The following is an 18,381-nucleotide window of genomic DNA, read 5'->3' as shown; positions in this document are numbered from 1 at the left end:
TATCTTACGCTAGCCGCGCGTACAGCACAACGATAAGAAAGGATGACTCTTGCAAAAAAAAAAAAAAAGGGGGGAGAGAGAGCTGCCGCTTCTTAACATCCGCATACGCCATAGCCACATCCGCCGCCGCGCCCCGCCGCACGCAGAGTGTTCGCAACACATACTGGAGAAAGCGTCCGACGTCTGTCTGAAAACGGGCTGAGTTGGCTTGGCGCATGCGTAGCGTATGCTGAAGGAGAGAGATAGCTCAGCAAAAGAATGAGCACACCCACGCACATGGCTTGCAAACGTCATGTGTTGGCACGCGGGAAACGACAACTGCAGATGCGCGCGCCTTTGGGAAATGGGCGTGGCGCTGCCCAGACCAGCCGTCGCTGAACTGTCCCCTCTCATTCCTTCCGTGCGTGGCTTGAAAATGTCACGCGGCAAACAACCAAGGGTGATGCGATCGTCTTTGGGGAAGGTACACTTTCCAGTGCGTGGTGCGGAGTTCGATATTGTCACGTAGTGGTGACGAGGTCGACGACACAAATGAAGGGTCGATGATTGCACTAAAGAAACTCTTTATTTGGGCTGACTTGCGCCCGCTAAAGAACTAAGCAACTCGGCGGCCACAAACGCGCTCGCCGGTCGTCGGACAAAGAATGCCCGTCACACTCGTCAACGCTCAATTTAAAGGGTGCACAGAACAATCTAGATAACGTCGCAAACAGCTACCAGCACGGGCTGGAACATTGTGGAAAGACACCCGAGTGGCCGGAACCTTCGAGACAGATCTCGGTGCATCTTGCGCTACAACGAAACTGATAAAGGTGTGACTCGCGACATCGAGCAATAAGAAACAAAGAATACAGAACTGATACGCGATCCGGAATCAGAGTGATAAGCCTGTATGCCGGCGGCTGTTAAAAAACAACAAATACTGTTTGAAGGTTTCGCGGCATTACTCCCCCCTTAAAAAAAACATCGCCTCGATGCTCCAAAACAAAGAAACTTAAACATAAACACTGCAAAGTTTAAACACCACGGATTGTTTAACGCGCGTAATATGGCTTCAGTCGTACAACATGTACAATTTCTGGGCGTGCGCGTCGCCTTTGTGATGCTGACGTTCCGTCGGGAATGACTTCATAGTCCAGTGGTCCGACGCGGCGAAGGATTTTGTATGGCCCAAAGTATCGACGCAACAACTTTTCACTTAGTCCGCGACGGCGAATTGGTGTCCAAACCCACACTTGGTCTCCTGGATTGTACTCTGCGTGGCGTCGTCGTAAATTGTATCGTCGTCTGTCGGTGCGCTGTTGGTCTTTAATACGCAGCCGTGCGAGTCGTCGGGCTTCCTCCGCACGCTGCAGGTAGGTGGCGACGTCAAGGTTGTCTTCGCTGGTTACGTGCGGCAACATTGCGTCGAGCGTCGTCGTGGGCTCCCTGCCGTACACAAGCTTAAACGGGGTCGCTCTGGTCGTCTCCTGGACTGCCGTGTTATACGCGAAGATCACGTACGGCAAGATGGTGTCCCAGGTCTTGTGTTCAGCGTCGACGTACATAGCGATCATGTCCGCAATCGTTTTGTTCAGGCGCTCCGTGAGGCCATTGGTCTGGGGATGGTACGCAGTTGTTCGTCGATGGCTTGTGTGACTGTATTCCAGGATGGCTTGCGTCAACTCTGCCGTAAACGCCGTTCCCCTGTCCGTGATGAGCACCTCTGGGGCGCCGTGTCGCAAGAGAATTTGTTCGACAAAAAATTTGGCGACTTCTGCCGCGGTACCATTTGGTAGTGCTCTTGCTTCGGCGTAACGGGTAAGGTAGTCAGTGGCCACGATGATCCACTTGCTACCCATAGACGAAGATGGAAAGGGGCCGAGGAGATCCATCCCAATTTGCTGAAAGGGCAGGATTGGGGGCGGAATCGGGTTTAGTAGTCCTGCTGGTCTGATCGGTGGCGTCTTGTGTCGTTGGCACTCACGACACGTCTTCACGTAGTGGGCAACTTCGGCAGGCAGTCGCGGCCAGTAATACTTCTCCCGGATTCGACGCAACGTGCGCGCAAATCCGAGGTGGCCTGCTGTGGGCTCATCGTGCAACGCCTGCAGAATTTCTTACCGAAGGGTTTTAGGCACTACGAGAAGCTGCGCGGTCTTGTTAGGTGCGAAGTTCTTCTTCACGAGGAGGCCATTGCTTAACGTGAAGGATGATAAATGTCGCCTGAACACACCAGGAGGGGAAGCGGTCTTTCCTTCCAAGTAATCGGCTAGCGCTTTCAGCTCAGGGTCTGATCGCTGTTGTTCTGCGAAACTGCTGGTGCTTACCGGTCCCAAAAAGGCGTCGTCGTCATCGTCCTTCGGGGGAGCATCGACGGGAGCGTGGGATAAGCAGTCTGCGTCGGAATGCTTTCGGCCCGACTTATAGACTACAGTCATGTCAAATTCTTGAAGTCGTAGGCTCCATCTGGCAAGGCGGCCGGAAGGATCTTTCAAATTAGCCAGCCAGCAGAGCGCGTGATGGTCGCTTACCACCTTGAATGGTCGGCCGTATAGGTATGGACGAAACTTAGAAATGGCCCAGATGATTGCAAGGCACTCCTTCTCGGTCGTCGAGTAATTGACTTCGGCTTTTGTGAGTGACCTGCTAGCATAGGCGATTACTTTCTCCTGTCCGGCACTCTTCTGGACGAGAACGGCTCCTAGGCCCACACTGCTCGCGTCAGTGTGAGTTTCGGTCTCGGCGTTTTCATCAAAGTGGCCAAGTACGGGAGGGCATTGCAGGCGGCGCTTGAGTTCGTCGAAGGCTTCTCCTTGCGGTGCTTCCCATTTAAAAGGTACGTCAGCCTTTGTAAGCCGCGTCAAAGGTTCGGCGATCCGCGAAAAGTTTCTGACAAATCGTCGATAATAAGCGCACAGCTTTCTTGTCGGCAGGCGGTGGGAATTGTGCGATTGCAGCTGTTTTCTCCGGGTCTGGGCGAATACCGTCCTTGCTAACGATGTGACCTAGGAACCGGAGTTCTTCGTAGGCGAAGTGACACTTCTCTGCTTTTAGCGTTAGTCCCGAGGACTTGATGGCTTCCAACACTGTCTGTAGTCGTTTTAGGTGGTCTTCAAAGTTTGACGAGAAGACAACAACGTCGTCCAAATATACCAAACAAATTTGCCACTTCAACCCTGCCAGGACTGTGTCCATTACTCGTTGAAACGTGGCTGGTGCGGAGCAGAGGCCAAATGGCATCACCTTGAACTCATAAAGGCCGTCCGGTGTGATGAATGCGGTCTTCTCGCGATCTCTTTCGTCGACCTCAATTTGCCAATATCCGCTCTTCAGGTCCATCGATGAGAAGTACCTTGCATTGCAGAGTCGGTCGAGAGTGTCGTCGATGCGGGGAAGCGGGTAGACATCCTTCTTCGTTATGCTATTCAAGCGGCGGTAATCAACGCAGAAGCGAAGTGTGCTGTCTTTCTTCTTGACCAAAACGACTGGTGCCGCCCAGGGGCTGTTCGATGGCTGGATTACGTCATCACGCAGCATTTCCTCAACTTGATCGCGAATGGCCTGCCGTTCTCGCGGCGATACACGATAAGGGCTTTGGCGCAGAGGTTGGGCGTGTTTGTCCGTTATAATGCGGTGCTTGGCCAGTGGTGTTTGTCGTACCTTCGATGATGACGAGAAGCACTCCCCGTAGCTTCGAAGAAGACTGAGAATCAGGTCTTTCCTGCTGTGGGTCAATGCCGGGTTAATGTCAAATTTGGGCTGACGGAATTGATCCGGTGCGTCTTCCAGCGTTTGGTCGTGGAGGGCGAATACATCTTTGAGGTTGGCTAATTCGTCGAGAAAAGCGATCGTCGTGCCCTTGTTGAGATGCCGGTATTCTTCGGTGAAGTTTGTTACCAGCACCTGAGCTTGACCTCTCCGGAATTTCGCGATGCCTCTTGCGATGCCGACACCTCGTTCTAAGAGCAATTGGATATTTCCTTCAACGATGCCTTCAGCGGTTTCGATGTTTGCGCTACCTACGCAGACTGCGATGCTTGATCGGGGCGGGACGGTCAATTCTTCATCGAGGACGTTTAGAGCGATGTGTTGCATCGACGTCGTCGTAGCAGGAATGGCTTTGTCTGCAGAGAGCTTGATGAGCTTGGATCGCAGGTCGATGATAGCCCTATGTTCATTTAGGAAGTCTATACCTAAAATCACGTCGCGGGAGCACTGCTGCAAGACCACAAAGCTGATGGGGTAAGTATGCCCATTTACGGTTATTCTTGCAGTGCATCGTCCCGATGGAGTAATCAGGTTGCCACCTGCGGTGCGAATCAGCGGGCCATCCCAAGCGGTGGTAACTTTTCTGAGCTGAGAGGCTAACGGTCCACTAATGACTGAATAGTCAGCTCCGGTGTCTACTAGGGCAGTGACTCTGCGACCGTCGATATCAACTTCAAGGTCACTTGTTCGCGTCCTCGCATTGCACGTGGGCCTTAGTGTCCGATCTCGGCTTCGTCGTTTCTTCAGGTCATGGCCGGGGCATACCGTTGTTACTTCGCTGGGAGGCGGTGTCTGCTTGCACTCTGGTCGTGTTGTCGGCGATGTCGTCGTGTGGAGCGGCGATGAAATGGTTGCGTCGTCGTTAGTGGTCGTTGGCGGCGGAGGATCTTCTTCTTTTCGCCGTTGAGCAACCTTACCTCCAAAGTTTGCTGCCTTTAGTTTCCCCTACGGGGGCTTGGGGACCTTCCGCGCACACTATCATCATAGTTACGTCCTGGCGACGCAAAGCGGGCCCTGTACGGTGATGGAGACCTGAATCGACGGCTTGGTGGCGCAATCTCACCGCTACGCAGATAGTTGTCGATTTCTTGCGGTCGTTCACCTGGGCGTGGTCGTGGAGCGTCGACTGCAAATCCGCGGAGACCGATTCGTCGGTACGGGCAGTGCCGCAGAATGTGGCCGGCCTCACCGCAGTGGAAGCATAATGGGCGGTTGTTCGCTGTCCTCCATGCGTCGCACTTCCTGGGGCTTGTTGGTCGTTGGTAGGCTTGGCGGGCGGGAGCCAAGGGGCGGTTTTCAGGAACAGGCCGGTAGCGGCGAGGGCTCGGAAAGTCATCACGTCGGGGCGGAGGGCGACGTAATGCACCAGCGTAGTTCATCGCTGTTGCCTCTTGTGCTGGAACAGTCGCAGCCGTCGCTTCAGGAACGCCCAGCGCCTGCTGGACTTCTTCACGGACGACGTCTGCGAGCGTCGCTACCTGGGGTTGTTGCGATGATGGCTGCATTCGGCGGAGCTCCTCTCGCACGATCTCCCGGATTAGGTCCCGAAGGTTCTCTCCGCTTGCAGATGTGCTGGGGTAGTGGCATGAGTAGTTTGGTTGAAGTGGTCGCTCGTAGTGGCGCATCCGGGTATCCAACGTCTTCTCGATGGTCGATGCTTCACTCTCAAATTCTTCCACAGTTTTCGGCGGGTTCCGGACAAGCCCCGCAAAAAGCGACTCTTTAATGCCTCGCATTAAGAATTTCACTCTGTCATTTTCGGTCATGTTAGAGTCGGCGCGGCGAAACAGGCGTTTCATCTCCTCTATGTAGGCCAGGACGGGCTCGTTTGGTAGTTGAATTCTTGATTGGAGGAGGGCCTGAGCTCTTTCTTTTCTGACAGAACTTGTAAAGGCCATCAAGAACTGTGCTTTGAATATCTCCCAATCCTTGAAAGAAGTCTCGTGATTTTCAAACCAAACTCGGGCATGTCTTGAAGAACAAAGTAGACCTGCCTGAGTTTCGCAGCGTCGTTCCAACCGTTGAATTCTGCCACACGGTCGAAAATGTCCATCTAGTCACCCGCATCTTCATCCGATCGTCCATGGAAGCAGGGGGGCTCACGAGGTTGGACGAAAACAACCGGTGCTGTAGGCTGGGCCATTGTCAGCGTCGATGCCTTCCGAGATCGAATGGAGTCAGGCAGCAGACCGTGTTCGGGTTGTAGGCCTTGAAGTCGGCGGCTGGCTCGGTGACCTGTAGGCTGGTCTTCCAGGGCGTCAGGAACACGGCTTGGGTCTTCGCTTGAAGGATCAAAGTCAGCACCTCCACCAGATGTCACGTAGTGGTGACGAGGTCGACGACACAAATGAAGGGTCGATGATTGCACTAAAGAAACTCTTTATTTGGGCTGACTTGCGCCCGCTAAAGAACTAAGCAACTCGGCGGCCACAAACGCGCTCGTCGGTCGTCGGACAAAGAATGCCCGTCACACTCGTCAACGCTCAATTTAAAGGGTGCACAGAACAATCTAGATAACGTCGCAAACAGCTACCAGCACGGGCTGGAACATTGTGGAAAGACACCCGAGTGGCCGGAACCTTCGAGACAGATCTCGGTGCATCTTGCGCTACAACGAAACTGATAAAGGTGTGACTCGCGACATCGAGCAATAAGAAACAAAGAATACAGAACTGATACGCGATCCGGAATCAGAGTGATAAGCCTGTATGCCGGCGGCTGTTAAAAAACAACAAATACTGTTTGAAGGTTTCGCGGCAATATATCGAACGACCGGTGAAATTGAGTTCGATATATGATGCGGCTTTCATATACTTTTACTTGGGATTTTCAAGGGGATATTTCGTGAGTTCGATATAACCAAAATTCGATATATCCGGGTTCGATATAACCAGGTTCGACTGTATTTGGAACAGCTTTCATTTAGATAAACATTGTCTGGTTTTTCATAGGACTCGTAGAAAAGTCTACTTAAAATGAAGATGAATTGTTTCCTGCATCCTCCAGTTAAGATCAACTTCTGCAGCAACTGTGAACTATGGTGACCCCGCGCAACAGCAATCATGGGATATCTGCGCGGCACTGTCAAGTTAAAAAGAAAAGAAAATTACATGCTTCAGCCCAAGAATTTGCACCCCCACGTGAGGGCTTTCTTGCACCATTGCGGAGAACAGCACAGAAGCTGTGGAGCTTTTTCGCCAGTGTAGTAAAGGCAGGGGACTATTGCGCCTGCACTGGCAGGGATCTGGCATGGTCGGGTTGTCACGCGTGCTTCACATGCTGTGCACTAGTCAGATCTCAACATTGTGCATGTGTTGCTTGCCACGTGCTGCTTACCACAGAATAAAAGGTACCTATGCACAAAGTGTGACCACTCATCGACCTGAAGCTACACGCATTGCTTGTTTCATAGGGAAAGAGACATGGTGTGCTTGTTCATGGAGTGGGTCGCAGCCCATGCTTCAGATAGTGTGACAGGAGAGGAACACATGGCGATGTTGCTAGGCAGCTCCAGAGGGCTTTCCTCTCTCTCTCTCTCTCTCTCTCTCTCTGGAAGGCTATTTTATTAATTGCTTTCACATTGCATATTTGGACATGCCTAGCATGCTCACATTTCTTTTTTTTTACAGCCACTTCTGTTAAGACGAATGTTTGATAAGACGAGCAAACTCGTTCGTTTTTCATTCATTTTTAAAGAAATTTACTGTATACCCATTTCCATATGTGGTAATGTTTTGGAATGCAAAATTTTGCGAGTAACTGTGTCCCAAAAGCATATTGCTTTTATTGTGCAGTAGTTTCCAAGGGATGCAGCAGTTAAGGTTGGTGTTTGCACAGGGTTGACAGCATCGTCTTTCACTGAACTTTGCCTTCTTTCTTGTCAGGGAACAGTTGTTGGTGGTTCTTCTGCGTGTCACCTCGCTTGTGCTCAAGACAACCCCGCCGGCACGTAAAGAAGATGTCTTGGGAGGCAGGCTGGCCCCTGCGCTCTTCCAGGTGAGATGCCTGCTTGCTGTGGTTGCAACCTTGGCTGCACAAGCACACACTTGTGCTTGCACGTTGCTTTGTCTGTCACTTATTCGGGATGACATTATGCACCAAATGCTAAGGGGGTCGACGCTTAGTGTTACGTACAGCTTGACCAGAACAAAGGGTCGCTACTGTGTGAAACTTTGTGAGCAACCTGCACAGCTTGCATGTGGTAAGGATTCCAGCTCCACAAGTTAAACGTCTGTGACATTAGTATGTTGAGGTTGTAGAGCCTGGATGTCCGCACTGTTTGGATTTGTTGCAGACCCTGATTGTCACGTGGATCAAAGCGAACCTTCATGCCACCATCTCACTGGATCTCTGGGATGGATTTCTCGGAGTTTTGTCTTCATTGACACAGTGGGAAGAACTGATCCACGAATGGGCGGTGAGTTTTTTCCTACTGGTTATGTGTCGCTGAGCCTAGCTACTTACTTATTATGCGAGGGAATTTGTCTCAGCATAATGTTAAGGGGACGGAAAACTGGCAGCTGAAGTGAAAGGAAAGAAATTAAATTGGTGTGTGAAATTAAATTGGTGCGTGTGATATATGAGATATAATCAAAATTTGACAGGTGAGGCACTAATCCGATAAAAACCTGTAACATTAGATTTTTGTTTTCCTTTGAATGAATTGACTAGGGGTGTGCGAATATGAATATTATGGGAAAAAATGCCTCCGAATATCAAATCTGATTCGAGAAAAAAAGAAACAAATAAAAATGAAAGAAATTAGCATTGTTTCTTGTTTATTTCGGAATTCACGTAGTATTTGCAAGTAATATGAAACTAGAATTGCACAGAAATGTATACGGTACTGAAAAATAAAGCATAAATTTTATACAGGATTTCATATACCAGTGTTTTGTACAGAAAGGACCTGCATGAAACAAGGTGGAACTGTCATAATGCTCCTGAATACTGTAAAGACTCGTTAATTCGGGCTTTAAAGGACCAGAAAAACTGCCTGAATTAACTGAAAGTTGAAATTATTGAGTGGGCCTGAAAAAAACTGCCAGAAACGATTTTCATTGCAGTAATTTTATCTGATGAACACCTGCACAATGCTTGTCTGCAACTGAGATGAAACCAAAGTAAGGCTAACGCTTTTTCGCCTTGTGCTTCGCCTTGCGCTTACTGTCAGTAAGGGTTTGCAAAACAGCCCCACTGCATTTTGAAGATGCTTCACTGTACAGTCAACGCGGTCAAGCATTGTGGTGAAATGCGCAGTGCATTTTATGCGGAAATTTTGAATATCATATTTTTGGATATGAATTGAATAACAGAAATATTCAATTCATATTCAAAATTTTGAATATTCGCACACCCCTAGGCATGACACATTGTACACGTTCCTTTATATCCACTTTTATTCCACATTTAGTCTCTGCACTCCTTTACTCTTTCACGCTTCTATGCGCTCTCCGAAGATGTTGCTGTTCAGATTTCCGGTCGCACTGCACATTTTCAATGCTTTGTGTACCGCCCTAGGAAAGTCTCGCTTCCGTGAGACACAAGCGCAAGTACCGCAACACCCCTAAACTATCAAGGAAAGATTGCATATTACCGCCCAGACAAAATAGTGGCATTTGGCACGTGCGCGCTCCTCTTTAACCCCTGTTCCTCTTCTATGGTGGCTACCTGCAGGTTTATTGCCATGGCAACCGGTTAGTGTTTGAGCATTCCCCCATCATCACCAGAACCTCCTTCATCCATAGTAGCCTCCGTCTGGGTTCTTACTGCGGCAGCTACCCTCCAGACTCTCGCTCCTCTCATCCAAGTGGAGAGTGGGATTTTTCTTTTTCCGTTTTGTCTCCTGCAGCTGACCATGAGAAGTGGCAAATGGCTTTCCGAGGCTTTTAAAGAACACCAATTGCTGAAAACGGAGTTCTTTCTGATAAGGGATTCTGAAGCAACACATTAAGAAGTTACGAGACAAACTTTGTAACTTGTCAACAAAGGGCATGCGCATTCACAGGAAGCACTTGTTTTCATTGACCAGTGTGTCAGAAGCCATTATTCTCTCTACATCAGGAACTGTGCCTAATGGAGTGTCGTTGTAGGCCAGTTGGTAAGACATTGCAAGGAACAAAACTGCAGAAACGACAGGACAGAGGGAAAGAGACAACAAAGAGCGGTGCTGACAACTAACGTTTACTGAAAACACACTTGACTTATATGGATTAGAAGCTCGTAATCTACCACAACATAATCAAAAACACTAACAATCACAGCAATTGTGATTTTTGACAGGTTACGTGCATCTGATTTATATAAGTCGTGTGTTTTGAGTAAATGTTAGTTGTCAGTACCAGCCTGTGTTGTTTCCTTGCCTCTGTCCCGTCATTTCTGCTTTTTTGTTCCTTACGATGTTAAATTGTTATCATAATTCAGCAATTTTACGGTGGTGCTACAGGGAATCACGCAAGATGTTTTGAAGGATACGTGCAATTAAAGAGCGGGAGAAGGTCACTAGAAGACAGCGACAGGTCAGGAATATTTTCAACCAGCTCAATTAAAAAAGAATGTCATACCATTCGGCAGCATTTGCTAGAGGATTGTAAGGAGTGAACCACAGCTGCTATTGTCGCCATATTGTATGCAATAGTCGAGGCCATCACTCATGATTTGAACATGCTCTGTGTTGCTGTCAAGTTCATCCCACAGCTGCAGACCCCAGAGCAGAAGGAACACAGTACCGCTTCAAAGTCTGCTAAGGACTACGACAAAATATCAAAAGTGTTCCCTTCATATGTCAAGGATCATTATTGTTGATAAAACTTGACTGGTGATGCAACTTGAAACTTTTAAATGGGACTTATTGGTGATGAAACAAAAACTGGACTTTAATCTTTGCACTGCCAGTTCGCCAGTGTGCGTCACCTCACCACAGAATGCGTGTTGCTCGTGTTGGCACACCATTCTTGATCTGTATATCAAATTATTTCACGATTCTCTTTGAGTTAATGTATCCAGGATCTACTGTAGTTACATTCAGTCATGCTCAGGTTTGTTGATTCTGTTTGCTTGAGCTTATGTAGTTTACCATCAGTTTTGTTTTGTTTAGCTTGCTTTTATTTGTGTTCTTCATTTTTGTTTAGTATGGTCACTTGTAATAAGGAAGTAATTACTCTGACATCCACCCAAGCGCAGCCATATGGCTACAAAGGAAAGCTATACAGCTTTTTCAGAAACTTCGTAATTAAAAAAAAAATTCGTCCTGATCCCGTGATCAAACCCGGGACCACCACCTTTCCGGAATAGTCGCTCTACCAATTGAGCTAACTAGGATGGTCAGCAGGGCAGTCGGTAGGGCAAGAGCAAATTGATCAATAACTTGTATAGTCATTGAACTGAACAGGAATGAACTTGTGTTCATTTCTTTTCAGTTTCACCTGCCTGAATGTTCCTGAACTGAAATGGGAATCTATTGCACCTCGTTGTTGACAAGCAGTTGCTTTGGCCGCCTCTCTTCTTCCTCCTCTTCCATCAAAACAGAAAACGATGGAGACGCTCACCAGGATTCTGGCACAGCACGTGTACCGGCTGAACCTCTCAGACCTGCCGCTGCAGAGGGAGCAGCAGAACAAGAGGCGGCGAGGTCTCAAGCACAATGCGGGTGGTGCTGGGGGGAGTGCACGAGGAGGCACCAACACAGGCGCCAAGAATGAGGCGGGCAGAGGGGACGACCCGACAAGCGGCAGGGCGGCCAATGAAGCGATATCGTCAGCGAGCACCGCAAACGGCTCCGTTGCAGGCGGCACTGTTGTTCCATCGCTGCACGCTTCACCTAACCTGGCGGAATCAAGGGAGGGAATTCAAGAGCCAGGTGCGCCCCTGTCTCCCCGACTGCGGACTGCGAGCATGGGACGGCAGAACAGCAGGATAGAAGGTGAGGATGATTAAGGAAAATTAAAATAAAGAGTCATTTTGATTAAGAACAGAGTGAGGCAACTCTTGCAAAATATTGGTATTTTTATAATTGCTGCTTCCTGATTTTAGTGATGAGCAAGTAAATGTCTCTACTATTTCGATTGAGTCATATAACATGCGAGTTTTTTTTTTCTTCATGGCACAGTTGTATATCGCACAGTTTATGCTCAGTATGCTTAGACATGGACGTTTCAGGTAGCTTATAGTTCACTTTTTGCATTAGGTGATCTGTTGTCTTTCTCACCTCCTGTTCGAGAAGCTCACTTTCTACTTTTCCTCTGTTCACGCAGATGATGACAGGAATTCTGATCGAGCTCGTTGCAACAGTGGTGATAGTTCCCTACCAAGTCACCATGGTGACAGGGCATCAGAAAAGCCACCACTTGTGGTGCGGTGTTACTCGGACGGACACCTTCTCTTGCACAAAGGTTGGTCGGTTCCTCATCACTTCGATCACTTTTCCCATCATTCGTACTGGTGGTGTGGAGGGAAACGTGTGCCTCAGTTTGTCATTATTTGCTAAATTTGATACACCATACTTTAATGAAGAGCCAAGATTCAGTTACCACTTGTTATCTCTCTGCTTGCGAGAATTTGGCAGGACTGTATTTGAGTTTCCAGATTTTGAATGCAGGCATTGATTGCGAAAGTCACGTTAAGTATGCAAAGAAAAATGTTACCTTGAGCAGCCCACTCGTTTCATGCCAACAACTCTTGTTTTATTACAGTTCTGTTCCCTTCATGGGGCAAGTATTTACTCTGCCTATTAGTTCTCCAAGATGAAAGGTGTTTCATTCAACGGTGCAATGAATGTGTAGAACATGCATTGAGAGTGACTCCTCTTTCACAGAACATAAAGTAGGGATTTTTTTTGGAGAACCATTGTGCACACTAAATTAGGAAGAAAAAAAAAAAAAGCTTTGTATTATTTTCAAATTTTTTGCATAAATCATTCTTGTTAATAGCAATTTCTCCTTCGAGGTGGAAATCATTCTAATTAGGACAGTTTCCATTAATCGCATTAGAAAAAGCAAGGCAGGCAACTTTTTTTCCCTTTGCTCACAGTTAATTGAATGGCATGTTAGAAGTGGCATCACACGCTCATTCCTTGTGTGGAAATTGTGTTTCAGTTGAACGACTGCGGCGCTTGAGAAGGGCACACGCTGCCCCCGCTCCCACTCAGGACAGGTTTGACATCACATCAGGTAGGAATGTCCACCTCGTCACATTCTCTTGCACTTTGCAGTCATTCCGTTCAAGCTTGTAGCTGTAGCACCTTGTACTTAAGACTTTTGCTCTGCCTACTGCACTGGCCACCACTGCTTACTGTTCAATGTTGCATACACTGGCACCACCTTTGGATTTCGCCATTGTACCAGTTGCTGTTCCTGTGTAACAGATACGTGCTGCAGAATTTTGCAGTCTTTCTTTTGTTGTTTTGATGCCTTTCTTTTACATGTTCGTTTAGTTTGCCCTTTAGTGTTTTGTTCTCAGCTGTCCTTTCTTTGTTTGCTCTCTTCTTTCTTTCCCCTCTCTCTGCTCTTTTCTTTCTTTTTATCCCCCACCTCTGTAGTGTCTTCCGACACAAACATTCAGTCGGATGGCCGGTCGTGTCCTCTCGGCCGCAGCAAGTCGGTGGATTACTTGTCCCTAAGAGGTGAGGTGCTCTGGAAGCTCGGTGTCATCAGTGTCGTGGGAGCATGACATTGCCTAGTGTGCACAAATGCATTATTGCGGATGAGCTATTTGTAGTTATGTTGCTGACTTAAAACGTCCAGGGGAGCCTTTGGCAGTGGTCATTTTGGATGCTGTCATAATGCAGAAATAATGAATGAGTCATAAGAAATTGAAATGCCGCATTCTCGACCTTTTGCTAATTCGCCGACTGCATTCACAGCATTTTGTAGCAGATATTCTTCCATCGGCTCTCACTTGCGTTCAGCATATATAAAGATTACATTATATAATGCATTTAGTTAAGATAGTTAATTGTCAGCTTTGAGAAGTAGCAAGTATATGTGTGTCCAAACTTTAAATGGCATTCTTCAGTTCTTAGCACCAACGCAGGTCGGTAACTTCATCTACGCTGACACACCAGGCAATGTCGCAGTGCTGTGATGTTTCCCCTGCACTTAGCAGACCCCCCTGCATTGAACCCCTAGATTACTAATGCTGTGCAACCAGAGTGTAGATGAGCTAATATTTAGCACTTTCAGACTAGCGTTTGCTTCCCCTTTAGCACTTTCAGACTAGCGTTTGCTTCCCCTTTTGTTTTGTGTCTGAAGCGTAAGCACCCGCGTATCACTGAGTTTACTGCTTAACCTGCATGGCTTTGTAACACTGGTTGTGGGCATTTTTTTTTTTTGGTCTCTTACTTTGCTTGTACTAATTTTATTTTCCTTTGTCTGACTTATCTGTATGTTGCTTGTTTGCGCATTGATCATGCATTTATGCTTTCTGATGTGATCAAGGTTCTATAGGCAGTCAGTCGGCACGTTAGTTGTTTAGTCTCGAGTACAAGTTGGCTTGATTTGAGTTGTCTTGGTGCTGCTGTTTTAAACTTTGTGGTTGGGTCATAACTAAACAAAGAACAATAGCATCAGTTCTATCTGGGGTTTTACTGTTGTACTTGATGGTTAAAGCTTCCTATGTTTAGATTATGTACCGTATAGCATTTTTCTTCTTTTTTTTAGCACATAGCATGATTTCTAACATATTAATTAAGTTTGAGGTGCACTACTAATTTCATTTGTCTTGTAATGAATAATTCAGCCTGATGATTATGATTCAGTACTAACTTTTACTAACCACTTAAAATCACAAATGGCATGTAGTAGTATTAGCAGTTATTTCTGTTCTCCATCATGTATGCGGAGGTAATTCACCCCTATGTATGTGCAAAACTCAGGGATCTAACTGAACATTGTTATTATTATAATCTCTAATTTTATGTGGACCAGTTATAAGCGTTGCCTTAGGCATGTCCTGGACAGGCTGGCCAGTAGATGCATCTGAGTATTGGCAGTCGCCGTTCTGTTGTGCCTTGTATACCTCCCAGGACAGCAGTCGAGTGGAAATAAAGATTAATATTATTATAGTCATCGTCTAACTTTGATATTTCTGGTTTTTATTACCTGGGTAATTTAGTTTTGATGTTGTTAACATGCATTCTAATTAACTTTTTTTCAGTAGTAGTTAGAGCCATAGGCTGTTAAAAAAAGGAGTTTCTTCTGGCAACGGGGTCCACTCAATTTATACTTCTCAAGCAAAAATAATTGGCAAGCTTTTTTTTTTTTCATGAAGACAGAAAATTCACCTTTGATGCATATTCTACTAACGACGTGTTATTTCGTGCAGTTGAATCTCCGTGCATGTCACACACGTCCGAGTACCGAAGTCGTTCGCCTTCACCAACGCCATCTAGTGGCTTGGAGAGCACTAGCATCAAGGACTCGCCCATCCAGATTGAGGTCATCGTGACGAGCAGTGAAAATGCCTGCAATGTGACTGGTGCGTGATTACCCTTGTTTTGAATGTTGCCCTGAATTCTAATTTTACTTTGCCAACTTATGACAAAGTCAACTTCTAATGTGACAACTTCTTATGTGTGTTTTGTGTATGTCTGTATGTTTGGTGAGTTAAAACAAGAATTGGTTTTATTGTCAAGCAGGTCTGACAGAAAGGAAGAAAAAAGGTGAGCTATTCCCCCCCCCCCCCCCCCCCCCCCCCTAACTTCCTCCATCCCGTAAGACATGCTTCTCGTGCAGTGTCTTATTACAACCAGTGTTCTGTCAGTGGGCTACAAGTGTGCTATTTGATTTTTGGCAGCTATAGAATTCTGCACAGTGCTGCACAAGGCTGCCCTCATTCTGTCAAAGGCATTCGGACATCACAGTCATTGCTTAAATTTTTTTTGCTAGAAATTGTAACTGTTGCTAATAATATATGGTGCTGAATTTCTTAAGAGGCTTTGTTCTTTTTAATGTACAGTCAAATCAACCTAATACATTATTGTATTACTTTTCTAACCAGCATTGTTATCAATGCTGGTTAGAAAAGTAATTGGATATGAAACAATGGACTACCACAGTACCATTAGCATCTCCATATTTTCTGCAGTAAAAAACATTGCTTATAACAATGCTGTCTTAGCACATCATTATCAGTTATACAACAATTAAATCTGTTCGCTGATAGCCAACCTTAAAAGAGAGAAAAACACTGGAGCGCTACAGCCACACCACCCAAACCACCTTCACAATGCAAAAGCTTGCACATGAGGAGCTGGTAGACTGATCGACGAATTGGCACGATGCTGTGGAATGGAAAACTGGCGTGACCATGCACACACACACGTCTTGTGCACCAGGGGTGCTCACATACCGGGGCGGTGCAGAAGAGGAGAAAAGCCTGAGACTTTCTGAAACTTCGTTGGAGCAGTCTATTATTAATGCTTTGAAGATGTGGCTCCCATAGAAAATGTGCCTATCACTGTTCCCCCAATCCTACAAGCTCATCTGATTTCATGCCAGGAATTGCTTCTGGGGCTTCGTTTTTAATGCCAGTGACGGGAAGGTTCGTAAAGGTTCCACTAATGTAATGATGATGGTGGCATGTCGAGACTAAGAATTCTTACCTGTTGACTGCGCAGTCATGAAAAATGAAAATTTCAGTGATGAGGTGATCATCTTGGCTGGCTGGCTATCACCTTTGCTGACAGTTATGAAGAACAGAAAACTATGCAAAAGACACCTTACAAATGATAAGTCTCTCTAGGACCTCAGTCTTGTTAAAGGCCCCCCATGCGGGCATGTGAAATAGTTAGGCATCTTGCAGAGATATGTAAAGGAAATAGGCCATGAACTAGTCGAAGCTGCCTGGTAACAGATTTTTTTTTGCCAAAAAGAAATCAAGATTGTAGGCTACTTGCTTGTTATTAAATGCTCTAAAGTTTGTAATATCTTTTTCTTTTTGGCATAACTGGTTTATAACGATGATACTTCCTTGGCACTTCAATATTGTTATAAATTGTTTTGAGTGTAGTACTATATTTAACCTTAATACTAATGAGAGGCTCAGGAGGGTATCTCTGAAAGACTGAGTGGGATGTTGTTATGATGTTACATATTAGTGGTGACCCCAGGAAGGCCCATCCAGCACTTCATGACTTTAGTCTCTTGTTTTCTAGATGATTACAGTGACCTGTTACAGGCTGCAGTGGGCCAGCAGTTAAGGGGGGACATGGGTCTTAAAACTAACTTTATTATTTACTGCCCAAGTGTGATGAAACCTCACAGAAATGTTCAGTTTTTTCTGCTGATTTCAAATATGCAAAAAGTTCTCATCTGGGACAATTAGTTCTAAAGGTGTTAGAAAATTATTGCTATTGTCTGCTCAAACAATAGAGGAAAAAATGCTCATTAGAAATTAATTTTTAATATACAGGTAGATACTATAAAGTATAAGGAATGCAATGTTGGAAGCACATTTTTTATTTTCACTTGTAAAACTTTTATATCTTAACTTGAAATCCTTACACAATTGCCATCCCTGTGAGTGCGAAGTTCAGTGGGCTGCTAAATCTCTATTATTAGCTCAATTTTAAAACTGCTTCCAACATTGCACTCCTTACACTTTATAGTATCTATCTGTATATTAAAAATTAATTTCTGATGAGCATTTTTTTTTCCTATTGTTTAAGCAGACAATACAATAATTCTCTAATACCTTTGGAACTAATTGCCCTAGAAGAGAAATGTTTGCATATTTGAAATCAGTAGAGAAAACTGAACAATTCTGTGAGGTTTCATAAAATTTGGGTAATAAATAACAATACCAATTTTAAGACCCATGTCCCTCCGCCCTGTGTTGCTGTTAATGCCAGGTTTGGGAGGTTCACCATCTGGTCACAAAAAAAGCTGCATTTTAACAAAAACAAACAAAATGTGGCTTCAGGAAATGAAAGATGTTCGTATCTAGGCAAAGCCTAGTTGAGATAAAATCTGCCGAGAGTGGGCCTTGCTTTAATTGCTGGAGGATGCTCGATTGACTGCAGACGTGGGCCCCGGCACCGACCGGTGCAGTGTGCTAGCTGGCGGTGGCGTCAAAGGCTGGCTCCCCGAGGTGGCCGTTGTCCTGTGGCGGCGAATGTTGGGTGCCCTGGGTAACGTAAACACAATTCGTGACCCCGTCATCCATGCCCACGTCATGGAGCACCTCATTGACCTCTCCGAGACACTCATCAAGGTGAGCTTCTTTATTGCCTTTTACAGTGGCAACTGTTATAGAATGAAAAACAAGGCAACACAGGGGATGAGCAAGAACACGGTGCCAGTGTTTTCTTTATCGTGCTGTGTGACACTGTTTTTTTCTCTTCTTAAATATGATGTACCAAGTCGCCCATATTTCTGCCTAAACCAATTATAGGGTCATTCTCTGGTTTCGACATTGTAGTAGCCAGCATAACCGGAGCGCGCTAATTGCAAAAACGCCATCCAAAGGGTGATTACTGTAAAGGGAAATGGTTTAGCAAGAGCAGAGGAATATGCCTTCAGAGGGTGGTATGGAATCAGGAGGGTGCTTGGAATGGGGAGTGTAGGACTCTCTAGAATGGAGGACTTCATAAATACAAGACTTTTTCTTTTTGGTATAATAAGGATGAGGATTAAG

The 18,381-nt window shown here is 46.1% G+C and overlaps 1 protein-coding gene across 3 annotated transcripts in view; it reads left to right on the top strand.

The window, feature by feature from the left end:
- LOC146175568 (ral GTPase-activating protein subunit alpha-1) overlaps positions 1-18,381 on the top strand; it is an 83,397-nt gene that overhangs the window by 25,763 nt on the left and 39,253 nt on the right. For 2 of the 3 annotated variants that reach the window (XM_084581960.1, XM_084581959.1), the window contains exons 14-21: positions 7,635-7,746; positions 8,045-8,167; positions 11,278-11,671; positions 12,003-12,140; positions 12,843-12,917; positions 13,286-13,369; positions 15,070-15,222; positions 17,768-17,958. In XM_084581960.1, coding sequence (XP_084438086.1) covers positions 7,635-7,746; positions 8,045-8,167; positions 11,278-11,671; positions 12,003-12,140; positions 12,843-12,917; positions 13,286-13,369; positions 15,070-15,222; positions 17,768-17,958 — 1,270 coding nt within the window. The remainder of the gene's footprint in view (positions 1-7,634; positions 7,747-8,044; positions 8,168-11,277; positions 11,672-12,002; positions 12,141-12,842; positions 12,918-13,285; positions 13,370-15,069; positions 15,223-17,767; positions 17,959-18,381) is intronic. The other variant, XM_084581961.1, reaches the window with a different exon arrangement.

This window comes from Amblyomma maculatum, chromosome 10, assembly GCF_055883805.1.
Source record: "Amblyomma maculatum isolate TAMU_Amacu chromosome 10, ASM5588380v1, whole genome shotgun sequence".
Classification (NCBI taxonomy): Eukaryota; Metazoa; Arthropoda; class Arachnida; order Ixodida; family Ixodidae; genus Amblyomma; species Amblyomma maculatum.
The sequence above is the reverse complement of the archived record's forward strand: the minus strand, read 5'-3'. Positions and strand labels throughout refer to the sequence as shown.